This window comes from Notolabrus celidotus, chromosome 14 (assembly GCF_009762535.1).
Source record: "Notolabrus celidotus isolate fNotCel1 chromosome 14, fNotCel1.pri, whole genome shotgun sequence".
NCBI classification, from domain to species: Eukaryota; Metazoa; Chordata; class Actinopteri; order Labriformes; family Labridae; genus Notolabrus; species Notolabrus celidotus.
In genome coordinates, this window is record NC_048285.1 from 20,959,244 (window position 1) to 20,984,460 (window position 25,217).

The 25,217-nt window shown below is 38.7% G+C and overlaps 2 protein-coding genes across 2 annotated transcripts; both read left to right on the forward strand.

The window, feature by feature from the left end:
* The first annotated feature begins 967 nt into the window (after nt 1–967).
* Nucleotides 968–16,935, forward strand: p2ry12 (purinergic receptor P2Y12). The gene is made up of 4 exons (XM_034700422.1): nt 968–987; nt 13,588–13,834; nt 13,913–14,176; nt 15,243–16,935. Exons 3-4 carry the CDS (start codon nt 13,922–13,924, stop codon nt 16,083–16,085), a joined length of 1,098 nt encoding a protein of 365 aa, XP_034556313.1. The 5' UTR covers nt 968–987; nt 13,588–13,834; nt 13,913–13,921; the 3' UTR covers nt 16,086–16,935.
* A 2,916-nt stretch (nt 16,936–19,851) lies between these two features.
* On the forward strand, nt 19,852–20,782 carry LOC117825684 (P2Y purinoceptor 13-like). Its single transcript, XM_034701602.1, has 2 exons — nt 19,852–20,650; nt 20,751–20,782. Exons 1-2 carry the CDS (start codon nt 19,852–19,854, stop codon nt 20,780–20,782), a joined length of 831 nt encoding a protein of 276 aa, XP_034557493.1.
* Nucleotides 20,783–25,217: the final 4,435 nt, after the last annotated feature.

Below are 25,217 nucleotides of genomic sequence, written 5' to 3' on the forward strand. Positions count from 1 at the left end.
ATTTCGGACCAAAATATTACAGAGGGGAGGAGTTTCGCAGGCACATCAGACATCACAGGGATTCCCATAGGAATTAATGAACGTCTGTTCATGACTAGACTCTGTATGTGTATAGTGGAAACAAGGCTTTAGGTTTACTAAGATGTACCTCACGCTGCAGGAAGGAGTTATGGCTGTGGCTTCAGTAGAAACCTTCCAGACATACACAGCTCTCCAGCTGTAAAAACAGTTTTTCACCCAGCTCTTCAAAAAGCACGACCCACAAGGGGGCCTTGGATTTTTGTTTGTGATTGTGTGCTGATTTTACTGCCCTCCTGCAAATTGAACTGAGAGATGAAGGATTCTGAGGCAGAGAGGGGAGCAGAGCCAGCCATATGTTGTTTAAACATGGACCTGCATGCAATTCATTTAATGTCCCTGCTTCTCAGGTTAAATCAGCAGAAAAAGGATAGGAAAAATATTACATGCAACATAAAAAGTAAATTGAATAATGGTGAATTAATGTCATTGAAGGATGTTAGAAGTCCACCATTAAATAGTGGTGTTTAGTCTCTAAGTACACTTCTTTGCAATCAACTTTTCCTTTAACTTGTTTCTTGCTACATAAATGGACATTTTTAAGGTTATATGTTGAGATTAATGACCCATGCCTTTCACTTTAAGGGAAACAACTGGAAACAATCTGTCAGTAAATTGCACTAATTGTAAACCGCCTACAATTTAGAGCATTTAAAACAAGGCATTAAACATCCTTGACTGTCCTCATAAATTACACTGTGACTTGAACCAAGGTGTGTTTTTAACTAAACTTCAGAAAGGGAGAAAGAAATAGCTGATGAAGCTAAACCAGTGTATTTCATACTGCACCAATGACAGCTTTAAATGCAGCCGTCAGAAGGGGTATGTTTAATTTACACTGACTCCTAATACATAACAGCTGCATGTAATGGACACTTAAAAAGAGGTTCGTTGTTTGTCCTCATGGGGGTAAGTTTTAATAATTCAATCTTTGAGATGGCAGAAGAAATGAAAAGTTTAGAGCCAGTCGACAGCAGTGTGATATAAACCAGGAACATATTGGGAAAGAGGGAATTGGCTATGTTGGAATGCAGGCTACTGGCTTGTTGATTACAGAGAAAACTGCTTGCATATGTGAGCTAGGGGACAATCTCACACAAATTATACAAGTTAAGTGATGGCTTTAAAAGCCAAATATACCTTATATATTGTTCTTCTGTTTGTTCATCATTCACACCATTTGCCCTCTGTGAATGGCGTGAAGTTTATTTGTTCAGTTTGGGTTTTGCGGTTCAATTTTGGAGGACGGATATTTATGATAATTTTAAACATGTGATTTTCCCATTTGCTCCTTTTCTCATGAGGGTTTAAAGGAAAAGAGTTTGGGGTCTCTCATGTACCATTTAAGAAATATGGTTTTATGAGACTCCTCTGAAAGGAGCAGTGTGTGTTTCTTTGTGTCTGTATGCTTTACACCTTCACTGGGTCAATTAAACTGCACCCTTGAACCCACGTTCTAGTGAGACATGTCAACATGAATAGTTGCATTACCACCACCACCATTTCATAAGATGAATAAACAAACTTGTTTTTACAAAAGTTGAGGTTGGAGGGTTTAACCACTTGTTGGCCACCTCAAAGTTTTTGGAAAAACATAAGTAGGGCCTAATCTGCCCATAATCAGACCCCTTCTTACTGGTGATGGTATCCTTATTACCCCACAGTTCAGATCCTCCAAGGGACTCAGAGTACACAAAAGTAATATTTTCTTGAAGCAGCCCATTGGTTTTTCATAACTATTTCCATTTTTTTATCTGGGTTCAAATGTCCAGCAGCTACCCAAATAAATCAAACCCAAAAGACAGCAGGTCCCTTGACACACACTCTATGATTTAGTCCAAATGTCAGGGACAGTTAACAATGGATGCCTTGTTCAACCAGCAAGTCCTACCTCTGTATTATGCAAATTCCCATCCATCAGGCAGTCCATCTTCACTCAAGAACCAAATGGAGGCCAGGTCTGTTCAGTCACTCCAGGAGTAAGTGGTTTTATTCAAAACATTTCTTCTAAGCAACCTAAACACTCAGTTGTATCTATTTTTTCTTATCTTACACTGAGGGCCCAATCTCATCACCAACATTGCTAGTTTGCTTTCTGACAAAGCCTTTTAATTCCTAAGCCAATTTATTCTGTCATAAATTTAGCAGTTGTAGTGCAAATCCAAGATCCTCTATAATACCATGTAAATGAGGTCATACGCACTCTGAAAAGTACATTAGGCTAATGGAAGAACATAAATTCTGCTACCCTTAGCACCAATAACTCTTCTTCTTTTCCCCAGCTCTTCAAGGATTACCCCTTCTTCTCTCAACTCCTCTTACTGACTCATTCTCTACTACTTGTTCCTCCCACAATACAAAGTTATTATATATGTTGTTTCCATCTGTTGTATCTGTCCTACCTCTAACCTAGCTGTCTCATCTGAGTGACAAAGTAGACTTCAAACACACTCAAACACATAAAGTTAGCTTGTAACTGACCCAACCAAAACATTAGCTTGCCACAAACCAAAAGTGATATTAGCGAGAGAGAAAGCTGCAGCTAACCTCAGTTCGTATGAAATGTATGTTAGTAGCCATAAATTAGGCTACTAAGTCCACCATTCCTTTGCTAAGAACAGCTTAGCTAGCAGTTGAACTAGCGGTAAATAATTCACATTTGACCAACAATCCTGCTGCTGCTGAAATTGTCTGTTGATTTCAGGGTATTTATCATTAAAGGGTAGTAAAAGAAACAAAGTAACGACAACAACAAAACTTTGCTGTGCATGGCTCTAAGTACAGCTTGGAAGCTAGCCAGCTAGCATACACACGGATATGGCTGAGTATAACATGGCAAACACATTGGTACAAGTCCCTCAGGAGTATTTCTTACTGAAGTCTGATTTACAAATGAAAGAAAGGAAAAAAGGGGTATTTTTAGAAAATGTTTGGAGTCATATCTGTGAGCCAACTTTAGGAAATGACCAGGGGAGAGAAGTAGTAAAATAGAATTAAACAAATCTTTTTCTGAAGAAGTAAAAAGGCCTTTCAATCACACATTTGCCAATACTATTTATTTATTTTTTGATTAAGTCAATTTTATTACTTATTCGTGAACTCACACCCAATTATGGAAACAAATCTAGCCTACAACTGATGTTGTCATTCAGTGTTGGCAATGCCTGAAATACCTATTTGCAAATAGTTAATTTCGAGTCGGAGAGGAAAACTAGGAGCTTAGTGAGAAAGGGAGGCAAGTGAGGATAAATTCTAGAGATATAAGGGATGCGGGAAACCAGGGAAGTGTGAGACATATTTTTGGTTTTTGGTATGAGTTCCATCATTTAACTAGAATGCTCAGAGTCTGAACATGGAAACTGAGATCTCTGCGGAGAGCAGAGTGTTGGTAGCTGACCAACACAAGTTTGACACAGTGCTTTTCTGTTAGCCTACAGAGTCTGTCTTATGTCTTTGATGTTGCAGCATTGGCAACAAGCAGACAGAAGTGAATTATTGCCCTTTTTTGCAGTAATCCAAGCATAGAGTCTGGAAAGTCTTCCCAAATTTTATAGTGGGCTTTCCATTAGGAACACACCTTCATGTACAGTAGATGGGCGTCTCTCTCTTGAGTGATGTTGGAATTTCACATTGGTATTGTAGAATCCACACATCCACCTTCCAGCCACAAGTAAGACAGATTCATCTTTGCACTTCACTGCCATGTCGGATCTGTCACACTGTATCGGCAGCTCTAAGTTTCTCTGAGCATAGCTTCTCATGAAAGTATTTATGATGAGCTTTTAATATTACCGGAAGATGATATTTTAGCTATTGCATGGAAAAGGAATAGCAGACATCAGTTGTTGGCTCTGTATTGAGATCCAGTCAAAGCCTGAATTCTCAAAGTCTTTCTCCTCCCTAAGACCCATTAAGCCCTCTAAACTTAGAACCGGAGCAGAGCCAGATACAAGAGCAACAGGGCAAACATAAATCAATTTACTTTAGCCACCAATTTGCCTGAGCTTTTAGAAAGGGGATACCTCAACTTTTTATAAGCCAAGGGAGGCCCATTATATATATAACGACAGAGGGTGAACATGGCACAAGGATTTTTATGTATATTATAAAGCATGGAATACAGTTTTAACGGGAGCACATCCCTTGGTCCTGTTCTAAGGGCAGTGGAAGTACAACAGCGGGGGTTCTCCAATCTGATTGGGTGCAGATGTGGTCTTTATGTCCCCAGAGAATAACCAGGTGGAATGTTGGAGCCAACTGCTTATTCAACCAAGTCACACAAACACCAAATGAAAAACATCAAAGCACCTCTACATGATCGAGTCCCAAAGGCAAGGGGAAGCTTTTAAACAAGCCAGCTCACCCAATTAGGCAACATCAACAATGTGGCACAGCTACTTTAAAGGAGGGGTTGATGTTTCTGCTTGACGGGTTAAGCTTTTCCAGGAAACTTTTCAAGTTCAGTGCTGAATCAATACAGGTGAGTGGGGTTGGTGCCAGTGGGAACTCAATGTCGTATATATTCAGGGACAAGAATTCATCAAGAGATCTGGCACTGTTGACATGGGAACTCCCACCTTGAAGTAGGCAAGCTACTCCCCATGGCTTTTATGCAGTACCCCATATTCTTAACTATCATTGTTTCCACCACAGAAGTTAAAAAAAAAAAAATAATAAGTTGAAGGCTGTTGTGCATGAGAGACATTTGCGTGCAAATAACATTCCTTTACTCAGACACATGGACCATCAGGATTTCCTCTGAGTCTGTGGAAACATGAAAAAAGTCTAATTTACCACTTTGCTGTAAGGCCAATGTGTAATTTAGAGGCAATCTGGAGGAGCTGTTACACAGCTGAGGGAACACTAAACACCTATAAATAAAAAAACGAGACAGGAGCTGAAGTCTTACCTTTGGACAGCTCTGTGGTAAAACCTTTTCTAGTTTACATAAGATACACCAAGTCAGACATTCCTTCAGAAATTAATTTTCAATGATTGAAAAGATGTAGCCAAGGAGTGTGACTCTCAATAGCTGTTGTGCCACAAACAGAACTTTTTGTATCACATTTATTATTATTTTTTTTTTAGGAAAACTATTGCCAAGCAGGGGCGTGTCCAAAGGGACAACCAAGTGTGGCACAGGTCTCTCTTGAATTCTGATTGGCCACCACGAGTGCCATTCAAAATTATAACTGGCTATTTTCCTTGACAGAGGAAGGATTAATGTTACAACCAACTATTTGGACTGTGTTGCAACAGGCTGCTTGCTAGTAGATTCTGCTCAATTCAAGTGTGCCACAATTTCTTTTGTTGTTGTGGAAAAATAGTTTGCAGATTTATTTTACAAGTCAGGTGTGTAGGGGAGGAATAAATCTATCAAATAGGGGCTAAGAAATTTTTCAAAAATACATTTATTTGAAACATTTTGGTACTGACACATAGCCAGTTAATGTATTTTTGACAGTTCGGCAGTGCGCAAGAGTTTGTTTACAATTTTTGAATTACTTTAAATTGTGACCTGTTGGGTCAAAAAGTCTGGACACAACCCTGGTAAAAAGATTTAAAGACAAATCTTTAAATCTAGAAAAAACTCAAGATCATAAAATGTGCACATTTTGTGGGTCAACCTTATTTTCACTTTCAGATGATTGATTGATGAAGCCAAATTAGGGCCTAACTGTGTTGTCCTGACTGACAAACTAAAGATGGCATCAACACCTCTTCTCAAAGCACTTTACCCAATCTGTAATACCAATTAACTTACATTATTTATCCATATGTTGGGATACATCTTTGAAAAAATAGAAAGGAAAGTGGGGAAACTCTAACAGGCGCATATAAATTATGTCATCTTGTTAACTTTGTAAATAAACTCAGAGGTAAAGTTTAACACCAGTTGGTGCAGTGAAATCATCTGACATGACATAATTTAGACCACCTGCTGTTGCTGGTCTGCTCTGCGTAAATGTCTTCATAGTACCTAGCAACCTCAGATACTGCGATGACATCACAGGAAAAATAAACCCTCATTATAGCTCTGACTTCATCGGTTGCTACTGAAGTCATCATGTTTGCTACTTGAGTTGTAAAAGTTGCTGTGGAATTTCCCAATAGTTATGTTCAGTCTTATTGTTTTATAACATATTTCCTCTAAATCTAGTGTCCAAAGCAGTCAAGCAAACTCTTGGCATAACTTTGTTTCAAGTTAAACATAAGCTTATTAATTTTGTTTCACGAGGCCCTGACATATTTAAAAGCCTTTTAGAATTTAATTTGTGTTTCAGTGCGTTTAAGCTTTAGGCCATTTATATTTACAGTAGTGCCTTTAGCTCTTTGTCCATGACATTGACCTTTTTGCACATGAATTCCACACCATTGTGGTTAACAGGTGAAGTTGACACTCTCAGGCCTGTCCTTTTGGCCTAGCTGCTACCCTCTGTGTGCACACAGGTCTCTGCTGAGGACATAGACACCCTGTCAAATATGCATGGTATCCCAGGCTGGCCAGTCTCTCAAAGAGGGCTGTTGTCCCTCATTTCTTCCCTTCCCAAGCCACAGCTCCACGTCCTGCTTTCACAGGTTTAGGGATATTCAGAAACACCTTGATAGCCTGAATGAGAATTCAAAAAAAGAATGCTGCTGCTGACAGGCGCCAGAAGCACGTAGAGAGTGTCCTAACTTTGTTTTCTTATTGTTTTTCTCATTATTTAAAGCTGATGTCAAACTGCCTTACCACGGTGTGATGGTGCGTTATGTCTGTTAAAGGAGTTACTAGGATTGATTCTAATGGGTGCAAAAGTTGGATCAATACTTTTTTTTATCTGGAATCAAAGCAGCTACCTTGTGGCCAAGATGTTACCAAATGTGGATATGTTTTTGAAAACGGTTGACTATTATTACATCCAGCAGAAAGAGAGCAACTTATGTAGCATTAGCCTTCATTTGGATTCTTGTTTCTGTCCAACAACCAATGTAAGTTAAGTAGTCTCTATTATTTTAAGTTGAGTTTCCACCAAATCCTCAGGAAAATGAGCTGTTGTATTCTACACTATGATCCCCAGCTAGTTGCTAACTGTTATTGGCTTTTAAGCTAAAGCAGCTACTGGCTGCAAGGACTGCATTGATAACCAGTTTTACTATTAACCATGCTTTAAATGTCATGTTTATTTAATCTTAAAGGCTTTTTTACTCCAAGTGTTTCTATTTGAGGCAAGCTGCAAGAAACAAAAAGAAAGTGACACGTGGTGCACTGGCTTAATGTGGTGAGTTAATATGAAAAGTTGTGGCTAAAGTGTCAAACGGTAGACATGGATGACAGTTAACCTTCATTTTTAGAGTTATGTAATTAAATGACAATGTTTGTTACAACAGTGGACAGCACCACTTGTCTGCAAATCAAGTGTACCCTTTGTGTACCTGCCGTTGCTCACTGATACAGTGTCTAAAAATAGTCAGAAAAAGAGGGGTCCACATAGAATCAGGGTTGTCTTATATTCAGGAAGTAAGGTATTGTATGATTGGATAACACAAAACTACCATTAATACTATAACTTCACTTGTTTTGGTCTAAACAGATGAACTCTTGCAAATACCAGTTGTGTAAGCCAGGTAGTGTTTAGTAGGTCATTCATATGATGCATATCCCAGACTTAAGAGATGAGCCAGGCTGAGTAGCAATACCCAAACAAAATCAGTTGCTAGGTAAACACCTGTGAGAGAAAGAAACTGGAGCTGAAGATGGAATCAGCAACATAATTTACTGGTACAAACTCAAGTCAAACAGCCAGTTGGATCCAAATATTAACATGTGTGCGTCTGTGCACTTAAATGCAGACGGTCAACACACCCACACCGACAACATGAGGCTCATGAGAAAAGAAGGAATGTACTTAGGTCAGCAGTTGTAGAGCCCTCAAAAAGCTCCTGGAGAAATGAAATAGCAGCTGTAGAAAGTCAAATAGAGGATTTCCATGATAAACATGTTTATCGTTGGCATACAATGATACTTTACGCTTTAATGGTGCATGACAGTAAATGTGGTTTCATCCTCCATAAAAGAAAACAAGTGTAGCATGCAGTATTGTTTTGATGTATCCTCATCCTTTTATCTCCACATGCACTGTAGATTTGTCAGTGCTGGTAACCATATGGGAGGCAGACCCACTGGAACATACACTCAACAGCAGAAGCAGTAGCTAAAGGAACCTTACACTGTCAAAACAAAGTGTGGCCAACACATTTCAACTAGGCGAGTAGAAGCCAATTCAAAAGCAAGCCATAGGAAATGTATACACACCAACATTGATACATAAAGACAGAGACAGTCACAAACAAACCACAAGCTGGGACCACCTAGAATGCTTTTTTAACTCTCTTTGTGTCCTTTAGAACGTATTTCTACCTGTCATGATGACAGTGGGATCAACAGTGTAGTGTTTGTAAAAGTCAGGGGTCACAGTTCAGGCTCATCCTGCCGTCACATCATGTGGGCCCTTCAGACCACAGCTGTTACTGCTCTGATTCAGCTCAATATTTGCCTTGAAACACCAGGGTTTATTTCCATTGACTTTTCCCGTGTACCTCCTGGACTCTCCAAAAGCTACGAAAAGACCACCAATTTTGCAGAAGCCAGTGCTGCTGAAAGCAAAATCATTCACCCCAAGAGGAAATTAAATTTTTCTGCCACCACCCTCCCACTCTATTTAGGGAGAAAAAAAAAATGCGCAAGACAGTAGCTGTGTTCATGCAGTCATGAGGTGTGGGATTTGGCAGGAGGTGAAAGTGATGATGACTGGTGACTTAAAGGTCATAGGGTGATGCTGGAGGTGAGAAAAGGATTGAGGGGAAAGCATGTGTGTGTTTAGGTGGGGAGGAGCGGGGTGTTGAAGAGACTCAGAGGGGTTTAAATGAAAGTCTTATGTTACTCTCTTCTTATTTCCTCTGCCCATTCCTCTCTTCCTGTCTGTCTGAGAGGGAACTGACAAGGATTACTGTGTGCTAGAACAGAGTGCAGCCCTGGCTCTGTCTGCAACTGTGCACTCACACACTGACATCTGATCAGGCCTGTGTTAAATTTCATGTAAATCTTTAATAACAAAACAAGAGGTAGGTTTATAGAGTGATCCTTGTCCTGAAAATCTCTGTGATTCCAAGCTCAATTGCCAAAAGAAACAAAGGATACATAATTGGAAAAGCAGATCGATCATCTGACCAACTTCTATCAAACCTGTGGCGAAACGCTAGACACTGAACAAGAGTACAAAGACGAAAAAAATAAAGAGCTAACCAGACACACAGATTGACTGGTGTTAAACTGAAAAGCAGCACGTGAAGTGAAGTGAAGTGAAGTGCTCAAAGAGAATGTACGCACGATGCAGTCATGATCAGAGCCAGATGTGCAGGGATCATAGCAATGAAGAACAGGATCACAGCGTGTAAATATGAAGGGTTGGGATTATGACCTGACCAACAGTACGTGAATACACATTTAGGCGGCGTTGCACCTTTGACTACAACCACAAGAGCAACACAAGTTTAGATAAGCTTCTTCTTAGGAAGTGAATGTTGCTGACTTTGCCAATCCTGTCTCAGACACAGGAAGTTGCAGCATTGCCATGCTAACTGCTGGCACACAAGAGAATAAGGGGCAAAGGGCCATCTGGAATGTGAGATTAGAGAAGTAAATACTAACATGTGCAGAAAATTAGACCTAGAAGAAAGAGGTTGTTGTGAAAACTTCAAATTGTAAACTATAAAACCAGGGTCATATATCTGTGTGAAGAGAACACAGTAGAAGAGTATGGTGTAATGCTATGCTAGCTGTCTCGAGGACTGTCTGGAATTGTATCAATGTGTAGAAAGAAGTCTAGAAGATTTGATGTTGGTTTGGTTAAAGAAGGAAGATCAAGAAAAGAGACGAAAACAGGACAAAAGGCAGGGGACGTGAATGATCCAGAGATTGGAGACTACAAGATGGTGCACAAATTGAAAGACTAGCTTAACATGGTGTGATATGGTGGTGTTCAAGGTCTGATAAATACAAAAGAGAATGTCAAAGACTCTGATAATGAGAGGGCACAAAAACTCAATCAGGTGTGGTGCTGATTCATGTACATTGTTCTATTTCACCATCAGTGGGGCTGTCCAGTTCAAAGTTAGCTTATTTAAGAAGGCTAAAGAGTTAACTTGGTATGTCGCCAGCCTCGCTAGTCAACACTAGAATTTCTAGACGTTAAACAAATTAGCAATATTTTAGCAGACAGACTTTAGGTGTGACAGACTAGAAAAGCCCTGTATAAGTAAAAGTCCATTTGCCATTTACCATTTAGCAATTTTAACCTTTATTTAACCAGGTAAAACCCATTGAGATCAGGATCTCTTTCACGAGGGTGACCTGGCCAAGAGGTCAGCAGCACATGTCACAAAACAGTCACACGAAAATGACAGCACAAATTAAAACATACAATTTATAAATACATAGTGTTTTACAGTATGAATAAGAGGTGTGGAAGCTGTAACAAAACAACAAACAATAATTTAAGGTTTAAAACACAGGCACTGTTCAGTGCTCTCACGCTGTCTGTCCCTCAGGATAGAACAGAAAGCTCCAAGAGTCATAAGTTCAGAGAGTTTCAATGTAGTCTGTAGAGCATTCCATGCCATGAGGGCAGCAAAGCTGAAAGCTCTTTTTCCCTATTCAGTCCTTACCCGAGGAACAGATAAAACAAGAGTAGTGTTGGAACGCAGGGTATAGGAACTGATTTTTCTCTGCACTAAAGCGCAAAAATAGTGAGGAATCAAGCCTAAAAGAGCCTTATAGATTAGGGTCAGCCAGTGTTTATATCTATGTGCACTCAGAGAGGGCAAATTTGATTTCACATACAAATCACAATGGTGGGTGAGACGACTACAGCTAGTGACAAATCTCAGTGCCGAATGGAAAACGGTGTCCAAAGACTGGAGACATTTGGATGACGCACTCAGATAAAGCACGTCCCCGTAGTCGAGAATGGGTAAGAAGGTCACTAGTCACTAGTTTCTTTCTGACCCTGAGAGAGAAGCACGTTCTGTTTCTAAAAAAGAACCCAAGCTTCACACGAAGTTAAGTACGGAAATTATTAATATGGGCTTTAAATGAAATCTCCTGATCTAGAATAAAACCCAAGTACTTGTAATTTAAAACCCGCTCTATAGGATTTCCTTTGGATGTAACACTATTTGTAGAGGTCTGTGGTAGCACCTTTGAGTGAGAGAAAACCATGAACTTGGTTTTAGATCATTCAGACGAGACTAGATAACATTAAAAGCAGCCTGTAAAGACTCAGAGTAAATGAGGTTGAACAGCAATAAATAATGGTGTCGTCTGCATAAAAATGATACATTGCATTTGACAAGTTGTTACAGAGATTGTTTATGTAAATTGAAAATAAAATGTAGTCCTGAAATGGGGGCATATGTTGTGTCATAGCTGGAGTACAGATACTCGCCACTAGCCAGAGCTGTAGCACCAGTTGATGACGACTACTATTGTTGTTCAATCAATAATGTCTAAAGGCATCTTGTAGCGCTGCAAGGTTTGACGTATTTTGAATTAGAAAATGGATATATAGTTGTACAAAGGTTGTCTGGTTAACTCAGAGCAATGCAGAACAAATACAGGCATGTGGACGTTAACATGCAAGGAGTACCAAAGGCTGGTGCTGGAGCTCTGTTAACATTCAGGAAACCCACTGACCCCATACTCTGTGATCATGTGTCTAGCCTTGATAAATAAAATATGATCAATTCTGAGGTTTTTCTTGCCTTCAGACGAGTCAGCTTATCGGAATTTAGATTTTCCATTTAAACGACTGGCAATTCAGTTGCTTCAAAACATCCCTAGAATAAAGAGTTACCATGGACATAACCCTAAATGTGAGTGCAACAAACTCTTTTCAACAGTATGAATTTAATCATTTTTCATCCAACAAAGTATTTTTTTTTAAACCAATGTTTGGTTTAATGTGATTATTTTTTAATGCAAGTTGTCATGTCACAAGTGGGATCATGTATAGTGAGCAGGCTGTAAGCTGTGCTCACACCAGATGCAAAAAGATCACACTCCCGAGTGAATTACATGTACTGCTCACTTCTTGCCCTAAGTTGCTTCTATGCAAGAGTTGAAAAATCTGATCTTTTAGGTAAACATTCGTATGGTGATTACCAATCAGCACGGAGACCCTCTGGTGATGTTTGCTGTGCAGAACAGACTGGCTGAGTAAACACATAATATTACAGCTTTAAAATATGAGCTATATTAAGCGAGAAAATCATTGATGTATTATAAAGAAATTGTATTTCAAAAGATGATGGAAATCCTTTATATGATTTGACTTGACTATGTTGCTGCCTTTCAAGCACTCAGACTCAGTGATGTTAACCCATTGGCTTGTAAACGCAGACTATGAGGACACTGCAGTCTTGTCGAAGATTGGATTGTTTTCAATGCTTGTAGTGTTCATACATGTTTTTTGCAGTGTGCCGTCTTCTTCCAATACACAGAAACTCTGAATCCTCTTTGTGTTCTGAAGTCTGGACTTCAGTGTGAGGATGCAACATAAAACTCTATCTCAACACATCTCTTGAAAATCTTCAGACAGAACTCTGTCTGCTCAGAATTACAGCAGACAATGATTTGGGGAAGTTTCTTTGTGCTCTGTATTGAGGGAGGGATGTTGGAGTGTGAAACCACTTAAATGAAAGAAATGACAAATTTCACAACATTGACTGTGTCTTCCAGACTCCATGGTAGATAACACATGAACAAAACATTGCAAGGCAGTGAGTTCAAACTCTGAATGAAATTGTGAGCCGGGGGGAAGTTTTATATCAGTGAAGCATCCGCCAAAAGATATTTTATATATTTTCCTCTTTGGAACATGAGGCTTTACTGCCACATGTTTCTGAGCAGCAAACTGAATTGTATTGTATCACACTCTCTGGGGACATATATTAAATATTTAAATCTACCATTAGGCAGGACTGTGTGTTAAAATAATGTATGCTTTACCTATATGCCATTCTCATTTTTTTCCTCTTTGCAGTGCAGGCTGGGACATGCTGCAGTTAATCTAATACACAATAAAACAAGCTGTAATAAAAAAAACGAATAAAGAGAAATATGTGTTTAGTAACTCATGTTGTGAAATAATAACTCTTGCATGCATGACCCTGTTGCTGGCTTTCCTGTTGATTAAAAAGAAACAGCAGATATCTGAAAATTATGGATCTAGTTACTAGTTATTCTTCCACATACAATATCTACCTAATATATGTGCATTTATATGCGCCATTTGAACAATTTTAGAGGTTAAGCCACGATAGAAATAGTGAAAGTAGTGTTTTGATTTTTTTCTTTTACTATGACTTTTGATTTTGTATAAAATGTCCTCTCCTATGTTTGTCAATTGTTAACTCAGCAGCCAAATATACACTGATCCAATTTGTTTCCATGTATGTTTAAATCCACAGGCGTCGTCTGCAGCCTTTTCTTACGTGTGACAGGAAGTAGAAAGGAGAAGAGAAAGAGAAAGTCTTCCTGTGTATATCACCAGTGTACACACAAATGTTTGCAACAGTGAAAACTGAGCAGCCGAACACATGGGTAGAGTCAGAGCCCATCTTTACCCAACGAAGACGAGAGAGGGATCAACCCCAAGAGAGACCAGCACTTGGACCTTGATGGGACTCCACTGGCACAAATCCGAATAGAAACCAGGTCAGTTACTACATTTTAATCATAATGAACAAACTAAATAAAAATCATCATGATAACAACTTTTTCTTGTATTTTCAGACATCAGTTATGGAGAGTTTTACAACCATCCCCCTGTTTCCTGGCAATCACAGCAGCCGCAGCAACACCACTTGTTCCCGTGACAACGTTTTAAAGACGGTGGTTTTTCCAGTTCTGTACTCCTTTCTCTTCTTGGTCGGGCTGACTCTTAATGGGGTGGCGGTGTGGGTTTTTTTCCGCATCCCATCCAAGTCTCACTTCATTATATACCTGAAAAACATTGTGGTCGCAGATGTCATCATGACCTTAACGTTCCCTTTCAAGGTATGTTTCAGCTGATCATTGTCCTATGAGGTGCACTTTAATGGGTTTATATCCTCCAACTTAAGTCTTTGAATTACTTTTTCAAAATTAGTTGTACATCATTTATAATTGTGAGGTAAATGTTTTGTCAAAAGGCAGAAGGAATATTGCAGCAAATGCTTCCAATATATTCCTCTAGGTTAATAAAGGTCACTTTTAAATGTCATTTATAATGAGCCAGGATTTTCTAAGTTTCTAACATCTCATCAGCAGCATTTAATACGGCATTGTGATTTTAAATGTTAATAAGCAGTTGGTAAAAAGACCATTGTTCAAAAGAACAAAGTGTCAAGACAGAAAGAAAGTCTTTTTTACATAATTTGGTATCAAAAAAGCCATATTTCTTTCTACCTATAACGCGTGGATTACAATACTTACCCATTTTACACTTAGAACTATTCATGCAGAATTTAGCATCCCAATTTTCTGTCGATTTTATCTTTTTGTATGTGTATACATAATTTAGCATCCCGAAGTTCAATGTACTTCCATATAAAGTGTTAAAATGTTTTCAGTATCAAAGTAATCTAGTTTATCTCTAAAATCTGCTCTTCACAATTTGGCATCCCAATTTCTGTTTTTACATATAAATTAGTAAATTGACTGAAAATTGAAGTTTTGTTTTTCATCTCTTAAAAAAACATTTGATTCACAATTTGGTATCACAAATGTTGAATTTACTTCTGTATAAATTTGTAAATTATTTCTAATAATACAATTATTATATTCCATATTTAGGCTGGTTTTTTTCACTATTTGGGATTCCAAATGTTGTTTTTCATTCAAACTCAATGGTTATCAATACTTAAACTGCTGAATTCGGCTACATCACTAATATTTTCAACATCAAAATGCGTCAATTTTAACCTTAAATATATATGTTTATGTTGTAAAGCAGTATATTTCATCTGTCTGACTGCTTATTATAATAGACTCCTCAGAACTACGAATGTTCTCAAATTAACAAACTGCTTTCTAGAGTTTGTTTAGATTTAAGTGTTTAATGGTAAAGTCTCTGTTTCCCCAGGTGTTGGCAGATTCCAACATTGCCTCCACTGGGCTGCGTATATTCGTGTGTCGGGTTTCCTCAGTGCTCTTCTACCTCACCATGTACATCAGCATCCTCTTCTTTGGCCTCATCAGCATCGACCGCTGCAGAAAGACTCTAAAGCCCTTCAGGGGGACTAACTCAGCCCGGCTAGCCCGCCGCAAATTCCTCTCAGGAGCCCTCTGGACTTTTCAACTGGTTCTCTGTCTGCCCAACGTGATCCTGACGAGTAAAACCCCCAAGTCCCCGAATTTCAAGTGCAGTGACCTGAAGACTCAAGCAGGGCTGTACTGGCACGAGGTGGCAAATTATGTCTGTCAGGTTATTTTCTGGGGTAACCTGGTGACCGTGGTTATTTGCTACACTTTAATCACAAAGGAGCTGTACAAATCGTACTCCCGCACTAAATCCCAAGGCTCTGGAGGGACTATTTGTAAAGCACAGAGTAGGGGAACAGTTCGCAAGCCAGGTCAGTCTAAAAGGAAAATGAATGCAAATGTGTTCCTGGTCCTGGCAGTGTTCTTTGTGTGCTTTGTGCCTTTTCACTTCGCCCGTGTGCCGTACACTATGAGCCAGACCCGAGTGGTGCTATTTGACTGCAAACTCAAACTCTTTTTCTTTCAGCTGAAGGAAAGCACGCTCTTCCTCTCATCCTCAAACTCTCTGCTGGACCCTCTCATTTATTTCTTCCTTTGCAAGTCCTTCAGAACCACACTGTTCAAGACCCTGAAACTTCCACCTGGTACCTGTAACTGGCTGCTGAAGAAAGGGTCAGACACAGACACAGACAGCACCCCTATGAGAGACTCTGTGGGAACGTAGGGCCATTGAAACCAACAACAGTACTTTAAGAAAACCAGAATCAGCATGTTGACTGATACTGAAGTCTTTTCTAGAAAGAGGCGTGCATACAGCTGTGAGCATTACTAAATGACAGCATTACTGTACATTTAAAAGCATGCAGGACAAACACTGTGATTTTAGTTTTTTAACTTCTTAATACAGTTTTTTATGCTGACTTTTACTGAACTGAAATATCATGATTTTGTGTTGTCCTTTCTGTTCTCTTTTCAAGTAAATAACATTCAGTTCCTGTTTTATTCAGAATCAGGATCAGAATCAGATTCAGCTTTATCGGCCAGATATGCTTGAACACACAATAAAAATGGTCTTGGTAAACTTTGCTCTCCTTTGTACGAAGGCATAAGAATAAGGCATACAAATAAAAATACAAATATAATAATAATAACATCAACTATAAACACAAAAGAACAACAAATAGGCATGACTAATATGTACGGCTAAAAAATAATGATAATAGAGCAGTGGTGAGTAGTGCAGAGGTAGTTTTACATTAAAAAAAGTACATGTAGGTAAAAAATATACATTGTATATTTACATGTTTATTTACAGAGAGTATTGATCCTCGTTTATTTCACAGCGACAGGTATGACACTGTTAGGACCTATTTTTTGGAGAGAAGAAACCTGTAGCCTTAATTTGAAACTTGAAAACAAATCTATTATTTTTATATTTTTTTAAAAAGCTTACCTGCTTAATCAATACAATTCAATGCATTGTAATTTATTTTTGTAGCATGCCCATGATTATTTTGTTCATTCAAAACATAAAGCAGGTAGATGTGATTAAACACTGTATACGTGTGTGATTATTTCTGTCCACTTTTGCTGCAAACAATGTTCCTTGTCTAGCTGAGAAAGTAACTGCACTGTGTTTAAGAACAGACTTTGGGGACTTTCCACATGACTTGTTTTATTGGCTTCTGAAACAATTGCAAAGCCAATAGAGTTGGGCAAGTTCCTAATAATTCATAATGAAACGACAAAAAAAGGAAGTCATAATCAAGTCAAAAGCACTAGTATCATATGGCTGTGGCTTAGTGGTAGAGTTTGCAGGTTGCAGCTCAATGGCAGCTCCTACATTCACATGCCAAAGTCCTCAGGGAAATCACCCCTAGTATTGAAATGAATACAACAACAAAAAAATCACCAACTTTTGTCATTATTCCCCAGTGTGAAATACCAAATTGTGAATGGTCAAAACCACATAACAACAGTGTGTTATTTGTCAACAGCAAAGTTTTGACTGGGACAACCTAATAACACACATCTTCAAAAAATGTAATGAAAAAGTAAAGTTTAATGTGATCTCAGAATCAGAATCAGCTTTATTCGCCAAGTATGCTTGAACACACAAGGAATTTGACTTTAGTAAACTGTGCTCTCTTTGTACAAGGCATAAGAATAGGAATAAGACCTACAATAAAAAATAAAATAAAAAATATAATAATAACCTTAGCTATAAATACAAAGAAACAAAAAATAGGCTTGACTAATATGTACAGGCTAAAATAATATGATAAAGTGCAGTGGTGAGTTGCAGAGGTAGTTTTTACATTATAAAAATAGCAGTTAAATAGTACAAAAAATAGAAATATGGAATTCTGCTTGGAGAATTGTTGCATTGTATATTTACAGAGAGCATTTATCTGACAGGTATGACACTGTTATGGTTTAGTGTTCATCAGAGTGACAGCCTGGGGGAAGAAACTGTTCTTATGGCGGGTTGTTTTGGTGCACAGTGATCTGTAGCGCCTGCCGGAGGGGAGGAGTTTGAAGAATTTGTGTCCAGGGTGTGAGGGGTCAGCGGTGATGCTACCTGCTCGTTTCCTGGCCCGGGACAGGTACAAGTCCTAGATGGGGGGCAGGTCGACACCAATGATTTTTTCTGCAGTCTGTGTTTGTCTAGTTTGGTTGCAGAGCCAAACCAGACAGTGATGGAGGTGCACAGAACAGACTTGATGATGGAGGTGTAAAACATGATCAGCATGGGGCAGCTTGAACTTCCTGAGCTGACGCAGGAAGTACATCCTCTGCTGATAATATATATAACAGGAAAGCAGGCCTATGTTTACTATGAATGAAAATGTTCAGTAGGCTGACAGGAACCTTTGTCAAGCTCTACCAACTGTGGAATCGTAGGGACTATTTCTTGAATAGCTGTATAAATATATCATTTTCATATCAATAAATTCACCATTAAATCAATATTTAAGTGTCTGTTTGCTTGTTTTGTTTGCGCCTAGGTCCTGCTCACCCTGCCGAGTTTCAAATACATTATCTTCAACTTATATTGAGCTGGGTGTGAAACGTTACTGGAATACTTCATTGCCACACTTCTTGGGAGGGGCTGTCCAGTTCATAAAGGGCTGCAGTGGTAAATGTGTACCCAAAAGTACCAATTGGTAAGGATTCCAAGTGCCATTGTCTCTAAATTGATACTACTGCACCATTATTCTGTGAAAAACATAATAAAGACGTTCATCATATTGAGGTTCAAAAACAGATTACATCAGTGTAGCCTGAAAACACAGGGTTCAGCCCAATATATGTTATTTGAATGCTATTCCTCAACAGCAGCTCAAACTTCAGGATTTGCATCTTTCTGGTTGAATAGCCTCCGAACGCCTCGGTCAGCCTACTCCCGAAGGTGTTATCTGGCCAGGTGTTAAAGTGTTGAGCTAAGGACATGACCATTGGGCGGTGAGTGACCTAATATACTATTTTGTTTTACAATTTTGTATTGTTTTTTTTTCATGCTAGATTAATAGTTGATTGCAGAAATGTCACAAGGTGGCCGACGAATTTAAAACGGAATGAGTCATGAGAAAGCTTTACATGACTTATGTGATCTGTGACCGGTCTCAAAATGAAACCACTATGAGCACAAGTAAACTCAGTAAAGTTTACTGAGCTAAGATTACATTTTATTGCATTAAAGCTTTCATTTGACTCATACTTAGTACAAACAATATAACAGGTGCTTTTCTTCCGCAGGTATAATCATAGGTAGTTACCACTGTATCAGCTCATTCTCTATAAAGTCGAGTCAAATCACAATCACAAAACCGGCAACTAAAGAGGTTTTAAGTAACTATAATCTGCTATGTAGAAGGGGCTGAAATTGTCTGGTTTATTCTGTTATTTTTTATGGTAAAAGTGATAACAAAGCCTCTTTTGTTTGGCATGGGGAAAACAAATCCAACAATTGTATAACTCCCTCCATTCAGTGTCAAAAGTGGAAGCGTCAGGTTCCAGGACGCATTCAAATGCTTTGGTCTAGCATTCAAAACCAAATTATAGTAACAAATGTTGCTTTTACTAATGATCAATGCAAATCAGGGTGAGCTGGGGAGTAGATGTAGTCTAAAACAAGTCGAAGGCAGCGGCTGGTCTGAGTAAAATCTCACCTCAAGCCCAACAATCATTCAATTCTGTAAATGGACTGTTCATTGCATGTTATTTTTTGACATCACTACAGTTTGCTTTTAGACATAACTCATGCAAATGTCCTCTTGAATATATTAATCAAACCAATTCATTTCACTACCAAATTTGTTGAAACATAGTTGATACAAATGGTAAGCACATGATTTGGATATGGATCTGGCCGACAGAAGTCCATGTTTGGAGTGTTTTGGAGGATTTTTTATGAAAATCAGCAATGTCCAAATACTGTTGAGTTTGTGTTTGACAGCTGTTTGTCTCTTTTTATTCCAGATTCAACAATGGCGCACAACAACACTGCCCTCCTCTCCCATGATGGTGCTCATTTCAGCTTCCAGAATGTTAACGTAGCTGTAGCATGTCTTTACTTCCTCGTGTTCCCTGTTGCGTTTCTGCTCAACGGGGTTGCCGCATGGGTTTCCTTGCACCTCTCGTCCACCTCTACCTTCATAGTGTATCTCAAAAACCTTGTGGCTGCTGATCTGCTCATGACGCTGATGATCCCAGCTATGGCAGCGAGTAAACTACCTGGAGCATCAGTGTGGTTGCAGGCGTTCGACTGCCGCTACTCTTCTGTCATTTTCTACTGCTGTCTGTACACGAGTATCTCCCTAATGGGTCTCATCAGCCTCGACCGCTTCTTCAAAATTGTTCGCCCGTTTGGAAAAGTGTTGGGACAAAGCGTTGCCTTCAGTGTTGCTACATCCACATTGGTTTGGTTGGTGTTATTCGGGACCACAGTTGTCCCAACCATAATTCTGACGGACAAGAGTCATGTGAATGTAACGACAGATTTCTGCATGTCCCTGAAAAGTCCAGCTGGTATGATCCTTCATAACTATGTGGTTCTGCTCATGGAGACCCTCTTCTGGCTCGTCACTATACTGACAGTGTTTTGCTACATCTGCATCACCCTGAGAGTCCTGCAGTCCTTCAGGAGCTCTGGCAGCAACAACAACCAAGGAAAAAAGAAGACCAAGCTACGAGTCTTTTTGATCCTCTTTGTGTTTTCTGTATGTTTCATGCCCCTTCACATTATGCGTATTCCCTTCACACTGCATGAAGTCTTTCATATTGCTGGTAAAACCCAAACATGGGTGATTATAGGCCACACATTTTGTGTGTGGCTCTCTACCACCAATGCCTGTCTGGACCCTTTCCTCTATATATATCTGTGCAGAGAGTACAGAGACAAACTGGTGGACATGTTGAAGGCTAGAGCAATCTGTGTTGGGTTGTACTCAAGTGAAAGGAATACACTTACTAGTTAGAAGAAAAAAAAACATGCCCCTCAGATTTTAGACACAAAGTAGTTGATACTAGAGAAAAAATAGTCAGTTTTGTATTTTACAGTTTAACAAACATCAATAACTTAGGGGTGGAAAAATGGCTTTGGTGTTGTATATGTTACTGTTGATCTATATATTTGATGTTATGCTGCCCTCTAGTGTAAAGAGTGAGTGGTCTTTTTGAGAGACTTCAGAATTCCTGAAGAAACACAGAAGAAAAATAATTAAATTAAAAGATATATCTAATTATGTAAAGCTAAAAACTCACTGCAAAGATAAACTAACGCATGTCCTAAATTCAAGTATATCCTAAATAAAGCGGACTCAACTGTTTTCATGCAAAAATTCTATGTCAAACTATATTTGTCAGAGCTGTTTCTATTTGCCAATGTACACACTATAGATTTATAAAGATTTGTAAAAATGAATTCATAAAAGTAGATATTTCCTTTCAAGATTTAATAAATCGTGTTTCACTCCCATAATATGTTGCTGTGAAACTTTGATCAATACATTTGAATTTGGAGTCAAAAACACTTTAGAGGCGTATCTTTTTGGGAATGGGGAATAATTTATTGTATGTGTTTATTTGCTCTGTGTTTCTTCATCTTTTCCTCTTTTTATTTTAGTGGATAATCAAACCATCTCACCCACATTGTCTTTTAAGAAGCAAAATTGCTCTGTGTGTTTGCATGTTAAAGTTTTGGACCATGAACTTTTACGTTTACAATTTAAAATAAACTATGAACTTCAAGTAGTTCATTTGAGTCTGTGTGAACTTTGTCTACAGGGGGCGCAAACATTGACACAAATATAAAGTTTCCCTCAGGAGCTTTAAGTACTGATTTCTGGGATTTGTGAATTTCAGATGCAGCTTTAACTTTAGCCTGAGCCTCATGTAGTTTAAAGTAGGGCTGCTCCCAAGCCACTAATTTCCTAATGGTTTGAACAGTAGTTCATATTCCAACTAACCGAATGGTCACATAAATGATTCCACAACAATTCTCAGAAATATTGTATCCAAGTTTAATAACTTCCCCCCCAAAGGTCACTGCTGAGTTTCAAAATATTAATTCACTTCATTTGAATGGATTTCTGTGATTAAAGTTTTCATCTCCACATTAAAGAATTGTACTAGCTCTAATCACTCTCTAACCAATGCACTGTGTGTGCATGTGTGTGTGTGTGCGTGCAACACTACCTTCTCAGCGCCCAGCATTAAAATTGGAGTACTGATGCAACAACTCTGACAGTCAGCACAGTACACTGCAACTATAAATTTGATCTATAATGCAGGCTACTGATTTAGGCAATGGCTTTTAATTGGTGAGACTAAAGTGCAACTCAAACAATAACTCTACAAGCGGGCTATATCGCTTCCTTTCTTTTCTGCTGAGTGGCCTGTATGCTTTCTGTGATCACTGAGTCCACCTATTGGTCAGAAGATACCACTGCACCATGTTTTGCAGAATCAGCCATCAGATCTTGGAGTAAATGGTGCAACTTATAAATAATTGTCAGTTAAAATGTATGATGGGAAAAAAAAAGGCAATCAAATGAGAAAAGTTTATTTTACTTAGACTTTTTTCATTTGTTTGTTTTAAAAAAATGTCATGAGTTCATGAAACAATGTTTTAAAATACATTTCACTTTCTTTTGCCAGCAGTAGCAATCATAATCATGATTGGGCAGCAGGGAAATACGATGTGTATTTAGTCTTTCAAATGATGCTCAGAGCTGAGACCGCATTCCTATTACCATATATTTGTTATGTTGATGACACCAGAGGATGAGGACTCGCATTAGATAAGCAGATGAGTTCCACCTTCCCGTCTGAAAAAGACAGAGGTAGATGCATAAACTCTGTTTGGCTTAATCTTGAGAGGTGAGACAGAAAAGTAGTATTGAAGGTCATATGTAGGCCAAAGGAAGCATTGCGTCTCATAATCCAATATCTGCTCTTTTTTTGACTCTGGGAGGGGTGAACAACGTGTACTTTGATTTTGGATAAGGACCAGTAAGTTTTTCCTATTTTTGCATATGTTCCAAATTGTCTCCTCACAGCTGAAATGTTGATTTGTTTGCTAGGTAAATCAACTGTGTTTCTTAAACACCTACCATGTCAGTATGTGCACACTGATCATATGAACCATCCTGCAGCCTTGGGTTTGAGGGAAGTGAGTCAAGTCATCAAATGTAAGTAATCAAAAGGTTTATTATTTATTAATAAGTTCATCATACAGAAGTTGATGTCGCTTCTTTTGAAGAGGTCTCCTGTAGAGCTTTTTGTAATGTATAATGATTAGGATAAGCAGAGCATGTTAGCAAAATGACAAAAATTGAGGTTAAAAGTTCATAAGAAATTAGTAATATAAATTAATTCTGCTATTATTTTAATTTTGAACAAATCCAAATCAAATTTTTTTGCAACCAAGAAGTACAGCAAACAAACAGATTTGATTTTGATTTTTTTTCTCTCCCTGGTCTCTTAAAAAAACCTAGATGCCAAACTGGAGGTTGCGATGTGTTTGATTGATCTGATTAGTTACTTATTTAATGACTCTACTTATACAAGTCTATTAGAAAAATAAGAAGAGCACTACACTAAGCTTTGAAAATGAGCTCAAATATATAAACATCTGTCATATTTTTGTTCAGGTAAATAAAGTAAGGACACAATTGTGCACTGAATAAATGCGTTTAACAGTGGCATTTATATATAAGAGAAAATGTTAGAATATAAAGATTGTTTTATTGTTAAAAAATGTATCTGCATGACTTGTGAAGTGACCCATTACCAAGCGGTTCTTTTTGTTTTGCCTAGCCAGCAACCTAGAATCAAATCACCAAGCAGCAAACAATGGACCAATGGACGGATCCATTGAACATCAGCCAGCAGGGTGAGTGCAGAACTCAAAGAAGCCACCCTGCTGATCTCATGAAAGTGAAAAAAAAAAGTTAAATCCAACTTTGATGATGAAACATAAAGATAATATTTCTCAAGTATTTGGAGTGTGTGTTCTAAAATGTACTTTCATTTTCAGATGCAGCAACGCCACTGAATCAAACATCCCAGAATGATTCTGAATGCAACAGTTTCATTTACTACCCATATATTGCACCCACTCTCTACTTTCTGATTTTCCCCATAGCTTTACTGCTAAATGGTGTTGCAGCCTGGGTGTTCCTGCATCTCAAATCTTCCTCCACCTTCACTGTGTACCTGAAAAACCTAGTCGCTGCTGACATTGTGATGACCGTAATCGCCCCAATCAAAGCTGCAAGTGACCTACCGGATGCATCAAACATGTTATTTGCTCTTTCATGTCGTTTTTTTAGTACCACCTTCTACAGTTCACTGTACACATGTATCGCTTTGTTGGGCCTGATAAGTCTGGACCGTTTCTTTAAGATCATGATGCCTCACAACAAAGTGTTCAGTAACGTTACCCTCAGTAAAGTGGTGTCAGGATTAGTGTGGGTCACAATTTTCGGAGCCTCAGCTTTACCAAATATCATTCTAAGTGATCAACCAATAGCAAACATGACAGAGATCGGCACTTGTATGAAGCTGAAAGGAGCAGCTGGGCTTGAAGCACATGAAAGGACGGTGATTTTCCTGAATGTTTTTTTCTGGCTCATGAGTGTGGTCATTGCGGTTTGCTATATTTGCATCACAAACAAAGTTATCCAGTCTTTCAGAAACTCAGGCAGTAACAACAACCAGGGAAAGCAGAAGATCAAACTACGTGTCTTTCTGGTACTCATTGTGTTTTTCGTGTCGTTCGGACCATACCACATTGTGAGGATCCCGTACACTTTTGCACAAGTTAACTATTCCTCCAAGACCAGCTGCAGTTATTTGTTTGGCAGGTTCTCTAAGGAGATCAGCCTCTGGTTTGCCACCACGAACATCTGCATGAACCCACTACTCTATGTGTTTCTCTGCAGGGAGTTTAAAGAGGAATTGAAGTCAATGATGAAGCGTTTGTCCGTCTCATTTCATGCAGTCTCAGGAGTGAAAGTAGACAGCACGATACCACAGACTAGCCTCTGAGCTTAAGTAAATCTTATGCCATGGACCACTGTTTGTGAAGGTTGACGCATCTCCACCCTCCCCCTACTAAAAACAAGTGATGCCAAAATTATTTTAGGAACAGACACTAACATCTTGTGCATTTAAAGCCAGGGTGTGCACAGCAGAGATTGGCCCTTATGTCACGTTGACACCAAACGCAAACAATCTCTTAATTCACGCATTAACGAACAGCTGATTTTTTTCTGTTCACTTAGGCAATTCGCGAATAACTTGCTCCATTCGCATGTCAAAATCATGGTACATGAGTGCCCAAGACAAG